Raw genomic sequence first — 21,642 nt, 5'->3', positions numbered from 1 at the left:
ACTTGGAGGAGGATAGCTTAGGGGAAAAAAATGGCATAATTAAGGATTAGGAGAAATCTACTTTATTCCAACCAGAATAAAATGGCCTAAGAGGTCCTTCAAACGGCCAAACAAGGTCAGCATACAAAGAATACTTACTAAGGATAAAATACAAGGTCATGACTAAAATTACATAATCTGAATTTTATAGAAAGAAATGCCTTACTGTGCAGATGTGAAATACCAAAGTGAGCTTGGAAACCCCAAGTGTCAGGTTCTAGTGCACTCAATACTCAGTCCAGAACGCAGTTATAATGGTCCGGAATAAGTGCATCTTGTATAACTTGTGGTTAAGTAGGTGTGGAAGCGACAAATTAAACAAAGTTAAATGGGTTGCTTTGATGCAAGTCTTCTCAGAGACCTTACCACGTAATGCATACTGTTCATCTCAAAGCCGTACACACTGCAGTACACTAGGACCCTAAACAATAACCCCCGTCTTCCAGTTACGTGATCAAATGATTTCATTTAAAAAAAGAGTTTGCATTTTCCCAATTAAAACAGCTTGAGTTTGACTTTCTTTTCCGTCAATAGGAGAGTTTCGGCAACAATGATTACGTTTCTGTATCTACTTTCCTTACAGCTATAGAACTTTGGTACCTTAACACAAGCTGTTATGGGTGTGTGTCAAAGAAACATCCCTTGGCACAGATAAGAAACACATTAGAAGCAAAGAAAAAAATTAAATTTTCTCTGTATCTTGTTATGAATGTTCACTTTAGTCCTGAATACTATTGCTTTTTATAATACCTATCTGTTCAATCTCATCAATTCTTCTCATTCACCCTGTATAAATTTTTCTTGCATTAAATTCATGGGTTTTGGTAAAAGAATTTCATCAATCTGAACTTTCTAAAATTTTTGATCAGAGTTAAAATCTATCTTTACATTACTAACTGAAAATGTATTTGCAAGGGTGCAACCTTTTGCCAAGGAATTAAGACACCAGTTCAATATATGCATCCTTATTAAAGTGTCTGTGTTTGATTGCTAGCTCCCAATTCTAGCTTCCTACCAATATAGATGGGCGGAATATCTCAAGATACTATTGAGATGTGAAAAACAAAGAGGAGATGGCTACTGTTACGCTTACAACCCAAAAAAACATATGCAGAAAACATGTCATCTAGCATCCAAGTTAGGAAATTTTCTTACTGCCAAGTGCCATTTAGATAATCTTACATTATTCACAATCCATAGGATATTATCAACTTAAAAATTAGCCTGCTCTATGGGGCTGGTGTGCTAGCTCCACTGCTATTCCGGCTGCAAGCATCAGCATCCCATCTGGGCGCCAGTTTGCTTCCCTACCACTTGACTTACCATCTAGCACCCTGACTGCAGTCTGGGAAAGCAGCAGAGGGTGGCCCAAAGCTTGGGACCCTGTACCCACAGGGAGAAGTGGAAGAAGCTCCTGGCTCCCTTGGGTTGGCTCAGTTCCAGCCATTGCCGCCATTTGGAGAGTGAATCAGTGGATGGGAGATCTTTGTCTCTCCTCTGAAAATCTGCCTCTCCAATAAAAATAAATCTTTTTTAAAAAAATTAGCCTGCTTTATATGCAGTGCACTTTGAGTCCTGCCTTTGATTGTGCTGGTAGTGATAACCAAATGATTTCAGGGGCATTATGTGGTCCCTGGGTAGGACTTCTCCACCCCTGAGTTTGGGAAGATTATAACAGTCCCAAATGAAGACCAGTTACAAGCAATAGAGATATTAATCTGTGACAATTTTATTTTTCTGGTTTTGCTTACCTTAGGTAACTTGTACACTTCTGTATACTGAACTACTAAAATGGAGACAGAACAAATGTGCAAGGATGAAGAAAATATTGCCTTCTAAAAAATAATCTCCATACTAAAAAATTAACTGAAGTAGAAAACAATAAATCTCATTCACTCAAATAGGAAGTAACTGTCACATTTTCTTTACATTAGTTCTTTATTTCAGTCTTTCAGCTTTTGTAACACTCACTTAACGTAACAAGTTACTTCTTAGTTACAATCTTCACTGTAAAAGTAGAAATCAGCTTTTAAGTGTTTTGGATAAAAAATGTGAATCACAAAATCAAAAACTCTAAAACAAATTTCATTTTATTGTCATTACGCTACAAAGTGATAACTAGTACTTGCAAAAAATTGCTTCCAATGTAACTCAATGTTAAAACAGCCAAGAAATACCGACCACATGAGTACAGAAGAAAATCGGAGGCTTTCACATGGAAATCTTAAGAATGAACCTTAAATATCTATCAACCATTCATTTCTGATTGTTGCTGTAAGTCACACTTTATTACTTGATTTTAGAAACTGACACTAAGAAGACACATGCTGTTAGAATGGGAGAACAAAGTTGCTTCTCTCAGTAAGCTAGATTTTCAGTAAACAACTTGGCTGATGCTTGCTGTAAAGGTTTTTTTTTTTTTTTTAAAGATTTATTTATTGTTATTTGAAAGGCAGATAGGCAGAGAGAAGGAGACACACAGAAAGATCTTCAACCTACTGGTTTACTCTCCAAATAGCTGCAACAGCCAGAGCTGTTGATCTGAAACAAGGAGCAAGAATTCTTCCAGGTCTCCCACATGGGTGTAGGGTACCACGGCTTTGGCCATCCTCTATTGCTTTCCCAAGCTATATGCAAAGATCTGGATTGGACATGAATTGGCTCCCATGTGGAATGCCTGCACTTGAAGGTGGAGGACTGAGCCCACTGAGCCATGGCACTGGCCCCTTACTGTAAAGTTCTACCAAAAATGTATTTCATTGTAAGATTCTAAACTAAAGAAAATAAGTCTTTTACCTGCTGTTTCACTCTCCAAACAGTCACAACCGTCAGGGCTGGGCGAGGCTGAAGCCAAGAGTTTCATCCAGGTTTCCCATGTGGGTGGCAGGGACACAACAACTTAGACCCACCTTCTGTTCTCCCTGGCCATTAGCAGGGAGCTGGATCCGAGCGGAGCAGCCAAGATGTGAACCAGCACCGGATTAGGATGACAAGCATGGTTTAATTCGCTGTGTAACAACACCAACCCCCAAACTCAGAATCTTAAACCTATGCACAGAATTAGGTTCAAGCTCATTTTTAGACACTGGTCTCAACAAAAAGAGCATGTATTTATTTGAGAAAAAAAAAAAAAAAACAGCCCTGCTAACTGCTATCCCAATCAAGTTTTAAAGAAATAAGCTGCATTATTCAACAAAATAATCAAAGCAAATAACAGCATCTAAAGGACATCATTTCAGATTATAATTCTTTTGGCATATGACACACTTGACGTGAACATCAGTTCCATGTACACACAGAGAATTCCATTCTCTTCCCATGCAGTGCATGCAGCTAAATGTAGTTTGTGAAAGGCAACCTGCTTAAGAGTTCAGTAAGTTCAAAGGAAATATTAACTGTTAATAGCAAAGGTAGTTAGCTGTGGAAGAAATCCTGGCAAATCCATCATAAAGAAAAAATGAAGGAACATACTGAATTACCTCATTATTCTATCACCTATTGTTGTTCCTCTGATATTAAATCTAGTGAAAGGAACACAATAACTGAAGTCACAAAATTTCAAAGGACCAAATATGTGAAACATTAAGGTAACCAATTTCTTTCACCAATCTTTTAATTAAAATTATTTCCCTTTCTGACTTGAAGCATTAAATCAGAAAAATGTCACCTAATTTAAAATGTATTAAGAAATTAAGGAAACAATTACTCATGAAGACAAACTAAAGGAAGACACAGCACTTACTGCCTTTGACCTTGTAAATGAATCAGAACCTAAGGCAGTCACAGAGTGGGGGACCTGCAGTGACTCACCAGAGCGCCTCCGCGGGAACACCTGCATGATGCTCCCCAAGGGAAAGACATTCTGAGCTGAATCACTTAGCCTACATACAAGACTCCATAACAAGCAAGCAAATAACAGGGCTTTTAACTCCCCAGGAACCCACTGCTTTGCTTTGATCATTCTTTTTTCTCCTACACTTTCAATTAACATAAAGACTACATTTGAGTCATTAGAAATATGAGGATGACTGAAGAGATGCTGGCAAATTCACAATACAAAGAATTTTGACTTTAAAAATACACACCATGTTCCGAAGTCCACAGTAGGTAAATGGAACAAATTCTTATGTAAATAATAATTTATTAAGTATTAATGGGGAAAATAGGATTAGTATTCTTCATATTTAGGAAAAAAAATTGCTAGGCCACTGCAATTGAGACAATTCAAGACAACGTGAGGACTTCAGAGAGCTCATTTGTCCATTTTCTAGTAGCCTTTTTTTTTTTTTAGATGCTTGTCCTTTTTTTCTTTAAAGGCAGTAACCTAATTTTCCCTCGAATTTGTCAAGATGACAAGCTACCTACCAGATCATCATACCATCTACTCTAAAATGAATATGGTACCATGAAGAGTTTACATAAAGGTCACCTAAACAAAAACCTAACCATTCTCCTTTCGATTACGGCAGCACATATTCACATAACATCACTAGGGGATATACATACTCATTGTATTTAATATTCTTTAATATCATGATTAGAAGTGTGCTTTTTAAAAATTTTTTTCCATTTAATCTTATTTTTTTATCGTAGATAAAGGACACCCAAATTCAAAGATTTCATTGTTTTACATTGGATTTCGGACAGTAGAAGCATGTTACCATATGGACTATTACATGGTCTCTCTATACAAAACTGACTTAGCAGACAGCAGGAATTAGAAAACTAAGGCACGCGGGCAAAGTCTTGGCCCACCGCTGGTTTTCTATAATGACTTTTAGGCTAAGAACCATTTCATATTTTGAAACAGTTACATCTTAAAGGGTCATATAAAAACTACAAAAAAGCCTCCACGTAATTTCTTGGTCAGCCAAGTGCAAAATATTCACTGTCTGCTCCTTTAGGAAAAAAGCACTTGACCTCAGAGATATTCATAGAGACTTGCGGTAGCTCTATCTTAAAATATCTACATTAGTTGTGAAGGCCTTCATTTTCCAAGACAAATGCCTTTGCTTGCTTGATCTTAGCCCGTAAGTGAAATTCCAGGTGGTACTTTAAGTTATAAGAATGTAAATATTTTTTTCTTCTTCAATATAGCCTAGGTTTCTTTAAAGATGTTTATTATTCTGTCATTATTCTATAAGTTTACTACAATTCCCTATAAAACAAAACAATATATATGGCAAACTAATTCGAAATATCCAAACTACACATGTAAAATACAGCATTTAGAAAGGCAGAGAAGCTGGAGCCAGTACTGTGATGCAACAGGTTGAGCTGCAGTCGGAAGAGCCGGCATCCCATAGCAGAGTACTGTTCAAGTCCTGATTCTCCCTTTCAACGCACCTGGGAAAGCAGAGGAGATGGCCCAAGTCCTGGGGACCCTGCACCCACACGGGAGACCTGAATAGAGCTCAAGAATGGTTTGCTAAGTAAATAAATGGAAGACCTGCCTCTCCTTGTCCTTCTAACTTTCAAGTAAATAACTAAATAAATAATCTTTTTTTTTTTTTTTAAGAAAAAGATAGAAGGAAATATAGATCCAGAGTGACTACAAGCCTGATCTAGCCATGGGACCATGAATTCAGGAGATTATGCCTATGTGGCATTGTGTCCAGGCTGCTGTCTGCTGATTAGCAATCTTCTCAAAGATCATGCTCAGTTCAGCATGCAGGTTTCCTGTCGATAAGGCTATCAAAGGTCGATTTTATGGTGGCTCTAAAACCTAAGACAATCTCTCAAACATACATCATCTAAGAATTATGAAAGTGATGAGCAAATGATACAGCTTTAGAGAATATTATAGTTGCAAGACTGTATAAGGCCTACATTTCCACCAAATCCTCCTTTCTCAATGACACTATAATAGTGTTTCTTTAACAACCCACCTTAGATCCAGAATACACAAAACTACTGCTGAGCCCTTCAGTTTCTTCAGCTAAGCAGCTTAAGCAGCCTTGGGATAAAGATGTTATAATTAGCCTGAACAGATCCTGCCAAATAATGACAATTTCCTCCAATTTTAATATGTATTTTTTTCTAGTATATTTTTAAATGTGTAAGTTGGATGATTATAGAATTTAACCCTTCACTCTGGATTCTGGGAAACCCAGTTTGATTTTCAAACTGTGCTATACCTGATAATTATATCTACATACATTAACAGGTAATGGCCTTTAAAGGACTTTTACTGGGTACAGAAGGGAACAGAATTATCTTTTACTTATCTAAAATACACATTTAGAATGCTGAGGACTAACAGATGTAAGGAAAATATGGTTAGTTAGTCTCTATAGTACAACTATAGGTAAAGACTATTGGCTTCACATTTAAAACAGTGCCATGGAAATATAAATATTTCCCAAATACGATTAAAGACACAAAGCTACAGTGTTAAGATTTTTTACTCTGTGTTCAGATTTCATTTCCTCGAGCTATGTTAAGTAGCCACACAGAACACACTAGTTCCTTAACATAGCAATCATTTATTTAGTGCTCTAAACTGTGAACTAGGTCCCATGATTTATTGGCAGCATTTTACACGCTTGTAATAATCCCAAATAATTATAGTTGTATTTTAGTGTCATTAAACAATATGCAAGAAGAAACACTGCTGGTATGTAGTGATGTGAGGATTCAAAACCTAGTTACTATGCTCTTCTCCATGTGAAACATTACCACTTATTAAAGGTGAATCAGTCCTTCTAGTACATTTTCAGTTAATAGAAACATCAGAATATTTTATAAACAGTTTACAGAATATAGATATATGCAAAGTGGTTCAAATAGAACCTACCTTTAATTTTCTGCAATAAGAATTTATGGTGTAATATCAATAATTACGTAAGATTTAAGTATGAAATATAAATTTATTTATTTAATCTCCTAAAATACACTATGGGATTATGTAAAATGAAAACCATTTACCATTGAAATGGTCATGAAAACTGTTTCATAACTAGATGAACATGCTGTCATTTTTTTATGTAGCTGTAGTATCAGTTATTTTGTGTAACTTTTATTTAAAATTTTCAGTCATTAAGCTTATGAGAAATCAGGGATGAAAACACGTTTTTAAAGAAAACTACTACCACGCTATATTACTCCAGGGACACAGGAAAGCAGAAAACACTAAAGATAACACCGATAAAGTGCAGGACATACAAAACAACCCTGAGAGTATCTCCTTAGTAGTGCTGATTATTCTCAACATTCATTTCCCTTGAAGTGTAAGCTGAGGAGCAAGCCTCAGCGCTGGACAGGCATCAAAACATTCTTTTTTCCTCTTTTCAATGCACAGTTTGTTCAAAGAATGCAAAATGAAGTCATGTACAGTTCTCAAAGTGCTGACACACCCTCACACCCTGTCAAAACTGGAGAGACTCCTTTTGTGACTTCAAACAAATCCTTTGAAATGTGTCTTTTACAGTTCATGATTATTAAAAAAGTTACCAACCTATCACCAGGTCCTGCTCGATACCTTGCGCCTGGGATCAGGACTGGGTCATCATCACTGTCATCAGTGTCCTGAAGAGTGGCGTCCCTGACCGACATCTCAGGAGCAGGAGGCTCGATGGCTTCTGGGTGGGACTGAGGCTCAGGATTCGGGTTGTTCTGACTGCAAGGACTCTGAGTGCCAGTCGGATCTGAGGTTTCTGGCTCCTTGCCCTTTTCACACAGAGAGGATGCTTCTGGACCCTCACAAGGGCTACCAAGATTAAGGTCACTCTTGTCTCCTGAGTTGGAATCCAATGGCTCAGATGTAAATGTATTTGATTGTGCTGTCAGAAATTAAAGCAGAAACAGCTGGTTAGGTGGGCAACATCGATTGTTTAACTAAGGGACTGATATTTGCCACTATGTCTGATTCCTCTGAGAGGAAAAGGAAAATTTCACAACCCATTTACTAGGAAATAGCCTCTAACTCAGCAGACACTGATATATATATATATATATTAAGGCCTTTTATTTTCCCACATGTAAATCTAATATCTAAAGAGAGAAAGACAACTTACCTTTATCTGTAGGGTTCTGCCCTAGAGTTTCCGCATATGAACCTTCTTGATATTCTGTCACATCCTCTGATGATTCTCTAAGAGCTGATAGAAACAAACAAGTTAAAATAAATAAATTAAATCTAATTTTTTAAAATAAAAATGAGCACCAGCTTGCTTAATACCATATATCTTTCCTGAGTAATTCTTAACCCTTTCAGGGTCAACTCAGACAAAAGGTCTCCCCAGTATGATGAAATGCACAGAACATTGTATGAACTTTAACAGAACAATGAGCCTGCAGACTCTTCCCCAAGGCTAGGCATCAAACTTCATCAACTCTGTGCAAAACCAGTTCTCCAGGTTAGCCACACAGCTGTCAGTACTTAATCCTGCATGTTGCTAACTTTCCCAAAATCTGAATGAAAAAATGGAATCTATCTCTACTCCTTTAGTATACATTTGGTAGAAACCACCATGAATAAAACAGTAAAGGCGATTCTACTACGAAATCTGTTTTCACACTGAAAACACTTCTAGAGTTCAAGTGCACAATCCATGAAGAATCAGTCTTTTTTATTCCTAACTGTACCTGTGCCTAAGCAGCTGTCTTAAACATAGGCAATTTTTAATTTTTATATTTATGTCTCTATTCATTAAGTAACAATATCAAATTAAAGTGTTCCTCAGGCCCAGTGCAATGGCTCAATGGCTAAATGATGTCCTCCTGGCTGCTCCAACTCCTACCTAGTTCCCTGCTTGTGGCCTGAGAAAGCAGTACAGGATGGCACAAAGCCTTGGGATTGAGCACCATGTGGAAAACTCCGAAGAAGCTTCTGGCTTCTGGCTTCAGATCAGCTCAACTCTGGCCACGGCGGCCACTTGGGGAGTGAACCAGCAGATGGAAGATCCTTCTCTTTGTCTCTCCTTTTCTCTGTAAATCTGGCTTTCCAATAAAATTAAAAAATAATCTTTTATAGAAGAATGAATGCGCTTCTTCATTTATCAAGCATTATAAAGCACCTACTATGTTCCAGTGTCTCTGCTGGGTAATACATTTTAAATAATTAATGGCCACATAAAATATTCCTTTAGGAAAGGGTTCTGAAAAATTGCCCAAATGGCACTTCATGTATGAAATACAGATTCACTCTTAAGCTGTTTATATTTATTTCTCCTCCCAATCAATAAACTACCTCCATCTAAAGAATCAAGACCATTTCTGTGGATTCCACTGATGGGTACAAAATGGCAAAGACAATTCAGACTAACATCTACAGCTCCCACGCTCACAGTATGGTAACTACATCCGCTGCCCACTGGGTCTCCCCATTTTAACTGTTAAAGACTCCAGCTTTTTAGACCTGTTGTTTATCAAAGTAGTAACTGGACTGTAGCAGCCAAAATAACTTAATAAACAACAAAAATAAAGGAAGGAACAAAAGTAGGTAGATATTCAACATGGGGGTCTTATAATGACAAGTGTAAAGTAGTGCCTTACTTCCTGTGCTGTCTCCTTCTGGTGGCTCCCCTGCGCTCTGGGGAATCACAGACTCCTCCTGACCCTCAGATTTGCAATGGCTCCCATGTCCTCTAGAACTTGAAGCTGTACTGCTCCTATGGTGAAATAAGACAAGCAGTCCCACCAAGAAGTTAATAAACTTTAAGATAATTTTTGTATTTTATGACTAGACAGGTAAACAAAAAATTCATAGTGCAAAGAAGATAAAGAATTTTTACTTTAATATTACCTGCAAAGACCATTTTAAGAGAAATATTCTAACACATTAACCTATAAAAAGACTGGAAGATATAAAAGACTGCTTCAATTTTCTGATGCCTCTTTTATCTAATATGTATCCCTATGTCTATTAAATTTTAAGTACATTACATTATCTCCCTTTTCACACAGATACCACATCATATCCAAATTCCTGTCTTAGACTTATCAAACATGACCTTTTAGACTGCGTCATTCAAGACTGTTTAATACTTACACATAAGCCTGTCTATTACTTTGGATTCTTGTACTGTCCCTAGTACATCACTTTTGTTCTGGTTTGTTATCCAAATGCAGCACATGGCTGAGTGTCACGATTGTGTACAACAGGAGTATTGCTTTCTGTTTGTTTAATACTAACTTAATGGGGCCAGGCGTGGTGGCCTAGTGGCTAAGGTCCTCGCCTTGAACACGTCAGGATTCCCATATGGGCGCTGGTTCTGATCCCAGCTGCTCCACTTCCCATCCAGCTCCCTGCTTGTGACCTGGGAAAGTAGTTCAGGACAGCCCAAAGCCTTGGGACCCTGCACCCACGTGGGAGACCCGGGAGAGCTCCTGGCTCCTGGCTTCAGATTGGCTCAGTTCCAGCTGTTGCAGCAACATGGGGAGTGAACCACTGGATGGGAGATCTTCCTCTCTGTCTCTCCTCCTCTCTGTATATCTGACTTGCCAATAGAAATAAATAAATCTTAAAAAAAAAATACTAACCTAATGATGACCATAGTGGTGTTAGCATTTCTAGATAAACCAGAAGAGATCAATTTACATAAATAACTTCATATTTATTTACATAAATAATTGTCAATGATTCTATGAGAAACCATGGCATATGTATAAAGAGGAAACCAAGACTCAGAAAACCACCATTTGATCCAAATTAGAAGTGAACTCAAAGAAATGCAACAATTCCTTACATTTCAATGTTGGAGTTGACACTGCAGTGCAGAGGGGGAAGCCGCTGCCTGTGACGCCTACATCCCAATGAGCACCAGTTCAAGGCCTGGCTACTTCCCTCTGGATGCAGCTCCTTGCCAATGGCCTAGGAAAAGCACTGGAAGATGGTCCCAGTGCTTGGGGCCCGGCTACCCACATGTCAGACCCAGACTTGGCTCCTGCTCCTGGCTTGGGACCAGCCTACTCTGGTCACTCTAGTCATCTGGGGAGTGAACGAGCAGCTGAAAGAACTCTCTAGCACAAACTTTCTCAAACAAATATATCATTTAAAAGAGAGACAGTATGAGCTAGAGAAGCAAGAAGAGGTAGAGGAGGAGGTGGAGGAGGAAGAAACACGAACAAGAAAAAGAAACCTGCTACCAAAAACATACTGTTGTACACACACAAATCCCAGTAACTCGGTAGTCTATACTAAAGTTATCATAGATTCTTTGCTGGTATTCTGTAAAAACTCCCATAGGCTAATGGCAGGAGCCAATTTAACTTTCCATAATGCAACACATTTCTATCTATATGTGCAAAGACAAATGGAGAGAACACTGTACTGCGTTCAGAGTCATCTCAACAAAATTTTTTGGCAATGAACATGTGATTTCTTCTTAATCAGAATGATGTAGTGTGTAGGTATTTGGTAGAGAGAAGCAAATGTGATACATAAATCTTTTGATGGAGAAAATTGCAACACAGGCATAAGTAAAATATTCAAGTGTAGTACTTAACAACAAACTTTTACAGTGTTACCACAGCACAGAGGACCATTAACAGAAAAGACATATATATTGCCATGTTAATATGGCATTGTGAATCACAGAAACACACAATTTTGACAAAAAATATAGAAAACAAGAGGAATATAAGACGACATTTTCCTCCTCAGGAAGACAGGACTTTTCTAAGCATGTGGCCACAGTCTGAAAATAAAACAAGATTCTACTAAGGAAACTCAAAAACAAACGTCCAGCTAACAATTATACTTGGAACAGATGAAAGACATAGTTTACTGTCCTTCATTAATTCTATAACAAACTAATAGCTTTAATAAATCAAAAAGGGTAACCACCACGGTAAAAAAAAAAAAAAAAAAGTGGGCAAAGTATTTGTAATTCAATTTATAAAAGATGATTGTTACTAGGTAACAATTATTTTCTGCTCATTTACTGCTCATTTTCAGGTAGGGAAACAACTTTAGAAAAGCTCCACCGCTTGTCACCGTCAGAATCCAAGCTCAGGGTATTACTGAGTCACCTGTCATCGAAGAACTAACTACACACTACAGTCCACACTGCAACAGATAGAAAAAGGATGCACACTTGTCCCGAATGCTCTGTTGCCTTTGTGTGCATGTAACAAATATCAAAACCTTTCAGAAATCAGAAAATAAAATGGTAATTTGACAAAAAATGAAAATGAAGGGATATAATTCATAGTCAATCACAGAGAAGGAAAAGGAGAATTTAAAAGAATGGAATTAATATTTTTTCTTTAAAAAAGGCTCAAATGAGAGTCTTTGTAAGAAGCCAACCTCTTTTGTACAGAAACTTGACAGCAGAAAATTTAAAATGATCAATCTGTTGACAATGTTAAAATTGCCCAGGAAGAAGAAAGGACCCTAGTTATTAACATTTTAAAATGTTAAAAAACTAGGACACATAAGGAAATAATGCTGACTGCACCTTCAAATACACGTACCTGGAGTCCAGTCACCTTCTCTGCCTATCCCTACTGTCAGCATCTCTCATCTTGTTTATTCTTCTTATCCTTTTTATTACCCTTAGCCTTTTGATGCGTCCTGGCTTCTGTGTATATTCTCAACACTACTACTCACAATACCCTTTTGCCTTTGGACTATCCTCTTTCCTGGCTGAGTGTACCTGCCTCTACTCTCTCCTTGGGTCACTGCACTTCATCCATACGGGCTTTCTCAAAGATCCTTAATCACAGTAGGGCTGCTTCTGCTTAGGAGTATTTGCACTGGTCTTCTCTCGGCCCAGAACTTTCTTTCAGATACATGATGGTCCCTTCTTTCTCACTGTTCAAGGTTTTGCCCAGATGTCACCTTCTTAATGAAAACGCCTCTCCCTTCCTATGTTTCCCCATCACCCTTACTTGCTCCATTTTCTCCCACAGTACTTAGCGCCTTCTAATACACTGTATAGGACACATACTATTAGTTCACCACCCGTTTCCTCTACAATAATACATCTTCAGCATCTAGAATAGTCCCTGGGACACAGAAGATTTCAATAGTATTCAAAATTTTTATTCAAAGATTTTAGTATAAACTACATAAACACATAAACACAAATGGAAACCAGTAATTTAAATAAATGAAATTGATATGAACATGTATCAACATAGTTATATATTGACTTGTTAGTATATAACTATATTATTTATACACATTTCATAATATAGCAATAGTTAACTACATATATAAAATATTAAACCAGCTCTAAGTAAATACTATACTGTCAATATATTAATATTAATGTTACAAAAATAGTAATACTAATGGTATCATTGGTAAATTTAAATATAACTGTTAGTTGCCATCTCAATCAAAAGGCATTTTATTTTGGCATTAGGAAAGAATAGAAGCTGCTCACATAACTTGCTTTAAAAATGTTAAATTCAAATAGACTAAACATAATCAGAAACATCATTTATACTACACTGAAGTTCAGCTTTACCAGTATTCATAAATATTCATCATAGCTTTGCTTAGTTGAAAAAATGGAAACAAATTCACTGCCCAAGTAGAAGGAAATGGTTAAACTAAGGTACACCTACTGGATGGGCTATTGTATAGCTAGTATAGTAATATTTTTAAAATTAAGCATAATGTGTCAAACAAATTCAGAGGAAAACAGAATACATTCAGTAGAATTAAATTTATGTTCTAAAAATTGTTTTAAAGATATATATACACATACACACACCTGGACATAGGACCAAGATTGCAAAAAGTTTCAAAATGTTAGGTCCTTCTGTATTAATAACCGAGAGGTGATAATGATCTTGTGCAACTTGTAACAGGAGAAATGTCCCCGAATGAGCAACACGAGCACTATCTGCAAAGCCGCAGATGAAAATCCCCAAGCCCCCACTGAAACCCAACTCAGAGTGGTGTCCACAAACCTGTGCTTAACAAACTCTCCAGAGTAATTCTTAGTCACACCACAGTTAAAGAACCAATGTACTTTGGCAAAACCAAACACAAAGCTGATTGCTAAAAACGAATTTCTAATACAATCCTAAAAACTGTTAAGAACATCTTTACAAAAACATTAACTTACCATTCATCTGTAAAGTTCAGTTTTATTGTGCTTGTAGTTGTTCCTTCTGTGCTGTAGTGCAAACTTAAAACTGGTTCACCTGTCCCCGGTTTGGGGCTCAGCTTTTCATTATTGTTATCTGAAAATTGCGTTTAAAACATTTGAAAAAGTCTCTGAAAGCAGTAAAAAGATGACATTTCCTAAAATTTATATAACTTCAGTTAGGATGCCCTTGTCATAATTCTTTTTTACATCTGTTATGGCTCTCATTTAAAGTTCAAAGGCAAGTGACAGAGAAACACTTCATATTTCCAAGTAGCACTGCATCAGGCTAGCTTTGTGGAAATGACTCCCTTTGATTCACATAAAACCACATAATACACTGAGAACCATATTTAGGGAATCAAAAAATAGTAACATGCAATGACACACATCATACACTGGTATCTTAAACTATTCCTTAAAAGGAATGCCCATGATACCATTCTTCAGTTTCTACTAGCTAACACTGCCTCCTTCACAGACACTGAGGACACTCGTCAGGTTGCTCAGGAAAACTTCTGTGGCCATTCAATTCTGCCTGTCTTCCCGTCCTCTCAAACTCAGATCTATAGTTTAGCGAAGAATTAGAGCCTGCATTCTATGAAAGAAGAGGGTTGTTGTGCCTTGTCTGCTAAAACTCTCTTGACTGTAAGATTAGATAATATATTTTGGTTCATTTTAAATGCTAAGGAACTTGTTTCTTAACAATGGAAATGGCAATTTTATCTTAAGACTCCATTAGGCAATGTTCATGGTACATAGCCATGTGAATGTATAGTATTTTCAAAATGGCAAATAAAATTTTTAAAGACTATAGAAATTCAGACCATTCAAAGTTAAATACGGTTTTATCAATTTTTCCTTTCATAATGAATAACAGCTTGTGAAAACATTAAAATGGGAAATATAAAAGATAATAAGTATGTGACTTTTTCTCATTCGCTTGAAGAAAATACTTCAGTCACACAACAATTTTCTATATACTATAGACTACACTACTGAACACACTACTTCTCTTACAAAACAGTAACAGTATTCATGAAGGCACTCGGGCTTTTCATTAGGCCCACTTTATATTGTAATTAAGGATTATTCATTTTTCAATCCTCTTAAATCACAGGAGCACTTGCTACAACAGAATCCCATGGAATGAGACCTAGCAATCAGCAAGACCTCCAAACCACAGGACTACTGCGGAAAGAAAAAAGTCCCCTCCAGAGATTAGGAGTCAAACTGGCAACAAAACTAACACTACTGAGAGGTATCAATCCTTAATATCTTTACCTTCCAACCCATGAAAAATGCTGTGTTGTAGAATTAACTCCAATTTGAAAATAATCCAATGAATTATAAAGCAGGTAGCCCCAAATAGAAAAAAAAATATTTTTGTACTGCTATTATTATAAGACTTGACATATAAACAGTAGGAGGAAATAAATTAATAACTCATTATTACCTTCAAAGACTCAGTATTACATTCAGTGTTTTGGAATTATGTTTATCAAACGTAATTCTGATAACACGGCTGAATTAGCAGACCTTTAGCTTAGATAAAATTACCTAGAATGAAACTTAAAATATCTGTCCTGCTCTTGAACATCTTTGCAAAATTTTGTATTTGCCAGCCATCTGACCGCACACAATTTCTTCTTCTTCTGTTCTGCTGCTGAGACCTTTGTTTCACTGCTGCCAAAGCCAATGTCGTCTTCAGGGTTCTAGAACTCGTGGAGTTAGCTAGCTACAGAGGGAACGACCAAGACAACTCAGGGGCAGAGCAGGCCGGGGCATGTTCATCCATCAACTCCCACAACAGTTTATGGTGTTAATGCTGCTAAAGCAGATGTGAGAGAAACGCAGGACTGAATTTCTTACATCTAACGTATAACAGAAGCATAACTTAAAAGAAGTCTTATGGAATTTAAATGTCGTATTAAAGTCCCCCCTGTAGAAAAAAACTAAATACGAACTTTTGGATATTTACAGTTTATGAATATAAGCATATAATAAATAAAGAGCTAATAAGAGATCAGAACAGTGTAGGAAACATTTAAATTTACATGCTATTTTCCCCACCCCAAGAAAGCTTTAAAAGTTTCCTTAAATTACACTAATAATTGAAGCTTTCTTCACAAAATATCTACTACAAAGTTATTGAATCTCATAGGAATATTATCTGTTTATAAACCTTATACAAAATAGTATTCATTTAATGAGTTCGACCTTGTATAAAACTGGCCCATGATTATTAAAATAGAATGGACTCTTCTGTTATAACACTCCCAAGTCATTATTTCCTACTACACATAAACAGTATCTCTGGCAGAAAACCACACAACAGAAAACTTCCTTTATAGCAATATTAATGAGACTCCGTAGCTAAGGTTTAGAATTCATTTCCTAGCCTAGGTTCATTTCACTCTTTCTAGTTCCAGCCTTTGCTTGATTATATATAATCCACTTTTGAGAAATGTGGAGCTCTTGGATAAGTACAAATGCAATGTGCTTTTGACAAAATGTGTGTTTTAAGAGTCAAATATCTGAGAAAAAGTTTTTAAAAACTAAAAAATTTGTGATTTTTATTAGTAAAAAAAATCCATAATTATTTAAATTTTCCTTAACGTATTTTATTTAAGTTGGATAAGCAAACACTTCTAAAAGCTGTACTCTGGCTCGCAGTTACCAGTTAAGATGCTGCATCACCTGCTGAAGTGCTGGTGTTGGCTCTGCTCCTGTGCACCAGGGGAGGCGGCAGTGCTGGCTACTCATGGAGACCCTGCTACCCAGCCGGGAGCCCTGGACGGGGGTCCACCTCCCTGCTTCAGTCCCACAGGCACCTGGGAAATAGGCTGGTAGATGGGAGCTGTCGATTTCTCTTGGTATCGCAAATTTAATTTTTTCTACTTTGTCTTAACTGTGTTTCACCTACTTTCACATTTCTAATTATCACCTAGACGCAACCAATTTCCAAATTGATTTCTCAAGCTCTGACATCTTTTCTGAGTTTCACACAATGTGAGCTTATCAAAACTGAAATGGAGTCATGTATGCCTAACTCTAATAGCATGCAGTTGGGAGACTATAAAGAGTTCTCATGCACAGTTAGGATAAAAACTCTTAGAAGGACTCTGGTAAGACCACCTTGCACAAACACCACTACACCCTGACACAAAGAATTCTAAGATGCCACCAGCTCAGCAACCTCCTACTCAACCTTGAACCGATGCTACCCTTGTTACTCACCCTTGTAGGCAAAGAAATATGTGTATGACCCCCAGTTTACCTTTAAAAACATTTCTTTCCTTATCTCCATGAATATGCCTAAGATTCAGACATAGCACATACACTTCAGCTTGCAGTCTTCTAATCATTATCAAGAATCATCAAACTTTAAGAAAGCCACTTTTGGGGCCGGCGGCGTGGCCTAGCGGCTAAAGTCCTCGCCTTGAATCCGCCGGGATCCCATATGGGTGCCGGTTCTAATTCCGGCAGCTCCACTTCCCATCCAGTTCCCTGCTTGTGGCCTGGGAAAGCAGTTGAGGACAGCCCAATGCATTGGGACCCTGCACCCGCGTGGGAGACCCGGAAGAGGTTCCTGGTTCCTGGCTTCGGATCGGCGTGCATCGGCCCGTTGCGGCTCACTTGGGGAGTGAATCATCGGACGGAAGATCTTCCTCTCTGTCTCTCCTCCTCTGTGTATCTGGCTGTAATAAAATGAATAAATCTTTTAAAAAAAAAAAATGAAAGCTAACCTTGCAGAGGCAGGGAAAGTCACCAGCTAAGCGCCACCTGTACCTCCCAAAAGCACCACAAATAAATGTATAATTTAAGTAAAAAGGAGATTTGAAGGAGACTTAAGACACCTGGCAAAAGAAAATGTTGAAGTTCTGCTCACGTAATACCAACCCACTCTGGCAACAGAACTACCTTCTGGAAGAGGGTGTTAGTCTCCCCCTGAGGGCAGACTCAGACAGACCCCTCTGGGCCCCACCTCCAACACCTCCATGCTGAGGAGCTGAGCATGTGATCTCTTTGCCACATGATCCGACGTCTCCATCCAGTGTTCTGCCAGACACAAGGCAGCTCACGGCAGAGTCCAACAGGAGGCAGGTGTAACCAGCACCTACCCAGCTCACACAACCGCGAGTCAAAACAAGTCTCTCACTTCTATGAATTACTCAGCTTCAGGTATTCTGTTAGAGCCATAGAAAACAGACTTAAGGCACACTTCAAATACAACACTTGAGATCTCACATGCCTTCTCTCCTTCCCGCCCTGAAAACAGTTGTTTTTCTGGAAATCACAATCTTAATCAACCACCATCTACCATACCACTCTTTTAGAACACCTCATCGTTCTCTCATTCATGTCTAGCCAGTCTCAACGTTCCATTAATTCCACCTCTCCAACATTTTATAAACACATTCACGATCAGTTCCCATCCATGTCACTTTAGACTGGATTCCTCATGACCTCTCACCAAGGCTATTTCAGAAGCTACTTACAAGCGCTTACTGTTTACATTCTTACTAACACTCTCACTTCCCTTGTGCACGCTGTCCCCTCTACACAACATGCTTTTCCATTTGCAACTTCTTACTTGTCCTTCAAATCTCATTAAATCACTCAGAAATAATCTACCTCCTTGTAATCAATCATCCAACACTACCAAAATGAACTAATTCATAAATCTAATCAGGTTTCTCTCAAGGCAAAACAACGTCTATAGTTCTCCACTGCTAAACAATTTGTTTACTCACTTATTCAAAAAAAGTTTCCCAAATAACTGATAAAACTTTAGGCACTAAATATCTAACAGAGAATGTGGGAGGAGGAAGGTAGATATTAAATAATCCCCTACACATATGATGACATTACAGCGATAAAGCAAGTCAGAAAAACAAAGAAGCAGGGGAGAACGCCTGCAGCTGGGAGGTCACATGATCTCTGATGTAACGAGATCTGAAGGACAAGAAAGCTGCTGCAAATGGAAAAGTGTGTTGTGTAGAGGGGACAGCGTGCACAGGGAAGTGAGAGTGCCAGCGGAACTGAAGGTGCGCCTATTTGAGAACTTAGTGAGGAGACAGTGGTCTGGGATGAAGTTCACAAGATAAAGTCAGGTTACCAGGCTTGTAAGCTAAGGCACGGGTTGGGTTTACAGGTAAGTGATTTACACAACTATATTTATGATTTTTGTTTAAGTTTTTTTCTCTGATTGCTAGCTGAAAACAGAGTATAGCCTGACTAGATCTAACCTGTCACTTAAGAAGTTATTACTCTAGTGCAGGAGAGGCAGGCAGTAACAGGCCGTCTCTCTTAATTTTCACAGAAGTAGTTATTTTAGGTATTATAAGCCTGTAATGTGAAGTCTTCAGGACTTGAGGAGCTCAACAGGCTAATTCTCCGCCTGCAGATGCCAGCACCCCACATAAATATCAGTTCAGGTCCTTGCTGTTACACTTCTCATCTGGCTCCCTGCACCCACATGGGAGACTCAGAAGAAGCTCCTGGCTCCTGGCTTCTAATCAGTTCAGCTCTGACCATTGTGGCCACCTGGGGTAACGAACCAGAATCAGCATATGGAAGATCTCTCTCTCTCTCTCTCTCATCTCTTCCTTTTGTAAATCTGCCTTTCAAATACAATTAAGTAAGTCTTCAAAACAAACAAGTAAGAGTTCTGAAATTTTGGACACAGAATGTTTCTGTTCAGAGGTCTTATCACAAAAATAATTTACGATGATGTATTTTAATGTAACTTCTGCCAACCCGACTCAGTATTTGAGCTCTTTCATACTATCTCTACTTGCACATACAAAAAGGCCTATCGCAGCTTGCACAGTCCACAATAACCTATCACCTCTGGATATCTGCTTTCAAACGAGTCAACTCCAGTAAACGACATCATCATTTTCCCAGGCATGAATGTCAAACATGTGAGCATTCATTTTGATTTTTCCTCTCATATTCTATCACATCTATAAATTAAGAAGCTCCTTAACTTATATATAATAATATCCTATGTCACTGAACTGAATATAAAATCTAGCTATACATTCTAGTCAGGACATAAATCTTAACCCATAAAAAGAATGACTAGAGTACTCAGAAACTGTAATTCAATGCATCAAGGTACTTTGAAAGCAACAGTTGTTATTTCTGGCCTACAAGAACAAATCAGGATTACAGGATTACAGAAGCAGTTTTCTCATTCGCCTTAAAATTATTTTCTATCTACTGCTCTAGAAAGCTAGTTAAATTACATCAATTTCACACCTAGGAGGTACTACACAACAATAACAAGTTCAACACTACTACTGACTAATGAACCATCCAACACAGGTAAACTTCAGCCAATCAAATCTTGGGGCTTTCATGCTGTTTTTTAAAATTTTGGGGCCTGGTGCAATGGTGTAGAGGTTAAAGTCCTTGCCTTGAACGCACCAGGATCGCATATGGGTGCCAGTTCTAATCCCAGCAGCTCCACTTCCCATCCAGCTTCCTGCTTGTGGCCTGGAAAAGCAGTCGAGGACGGCCCAAAGCCTTGGGACCCTGGACCCGCGTGGGAGACCTGGAAGAGGATCTGGGCTCCTGGCTTTGGATTGGCTGAGCTCCAGCCACTGCAGCCACTTGGGGAGTAAACCATTGGATGAAAGATCTTGCTTGCTGTCTCTCCTCCTCCTCTCTGTATATCTCCCTTTCCAACAAAAATAAGTAACTCTTTGAAAAATTTTTTTTGAAAATAAGTATTTGTAAAATACAATAACCAAAGTGCCTTTTTAAATGAAGGAAAATAATCAGTATCATTCTAAGCTATTCTTGTTGGCTTAATATTACTAAGATTACTGGGCCAAAATGTACTTAAACTAGCTCAGAAAATTCCCAAATAAGTTAGTATGCCATCTGCCCGAATTCCAAACAGCCTAAAACAGTTTGGTACAGTCTTCCTTGTTCCAGTCTCAGCTTTCAGAATGCCCTCCTCTGCCAGCCCTTCTCCTTGCTATGGCTAGTATGATAGCAAGGAGGCCTGGCAAACAAGCAACCCATCTTCTGGTTACACGGAAGGCTTTTAGTCTGATGCTATACCCTTCCTAATTCAGAAAGTACAGGGGAGGTAGAAACCATTTTCCCCTCTTACTGCTGGCTTTCAAGTTTACAACTGGGTCCATAACTATATTCCTTACAGTTAAATCTACCAAGAATTTAATCACCATGTATGTGATATAAAAACTAGAATCTCTGGGGCTGGCATTGTGGTGTAATGGGTAAAGGTACCACCTGTGACATCATCCCATAAGGGGCCCAGTTAGTTTCCATCTGCTCTACTTCCAAACCAGCTCCCCCATTAGTGGCCTGGGAAAAGTAACTCAAGGTGGCCAAGTTTTGGGCCTTGCCACCCGCATGGAAAACCGGGAAAAGACTTGTGCCACCTGACTCTTGGCTTCAGCCTGGCCAGCCCTAGCCACTGTGGCCATCAGGAGAATGAATCAGTGGACAGCAGATCTCTCTCTTTCACTGTTACTCTCACTTGCTAAACTAAAAATAACCTTAAAAAAAAACAAAA

The 21,642-nt window shown here is 38.2% G+C and overlaps 1 protein-coding gene across 7 annotated transcripts in view; it reads right to left on the bottom strand.

Annotated features, from left to right (window-relative positions):
- The window catches only part of DCAF6 (DDB1 and CUL4 associated factor 6), a 105,559-nt gene that overhangs the window by 21,870 nt on the left and 62,047 nt on the right, over positions 1 to 21,642 (bottom strand). For 5 of the 7 annotated variants that reach the window (XM_058660602.1, XM_058660600.1, XM_058660596.1 and 2 more), the window contains 5 exons: positions 14,064 to 14,181; positions 9,535 to 9,650; positions 8,055 to 8,138; positions 7,496 to 7,820; positions 3,519 to 3,560 (listed from right to left, as the gene is read on the bottom strand). In XM_058660602.1, the coding sequence (XP_058516585.1) occupies positions 3,519 to 3,560; positions 7,496 to 7,820; positions 8,055 to 8,138; positions 9,535 to 9,650; positions 14,064 to 14,181 (685 nt within the window). The remainder of the gene's footprint in view (positions 1 to 3,518; positions 3,561 to 7,495; positions 7,821 to 8,054; positions 8,139 to 9,534; positions 9,651 to 14,063; positions 14,182 to 21,642) is intronic. The other 2 variants (XM_058660597.1, XM_058660599.1) reach the window with 1 other exon arrangement.

This window comes from Ochotona princeps, chromosome 2, assembly GCF_030435755.1.
Source record: "Ochotona princeps isolate mOchPri1 chromosome 2, mOchPri1.hap1, whole genome shotgun sequence".
NCBI lineage: Eukaryota > Metazoa > Chordata > Mammalia > Lagomorpha > Ochotonidae > Ochotona > Ochotona princeps.
This window is presented reverse-complemented; position numbering and strand designations above follow the sequence as displayed.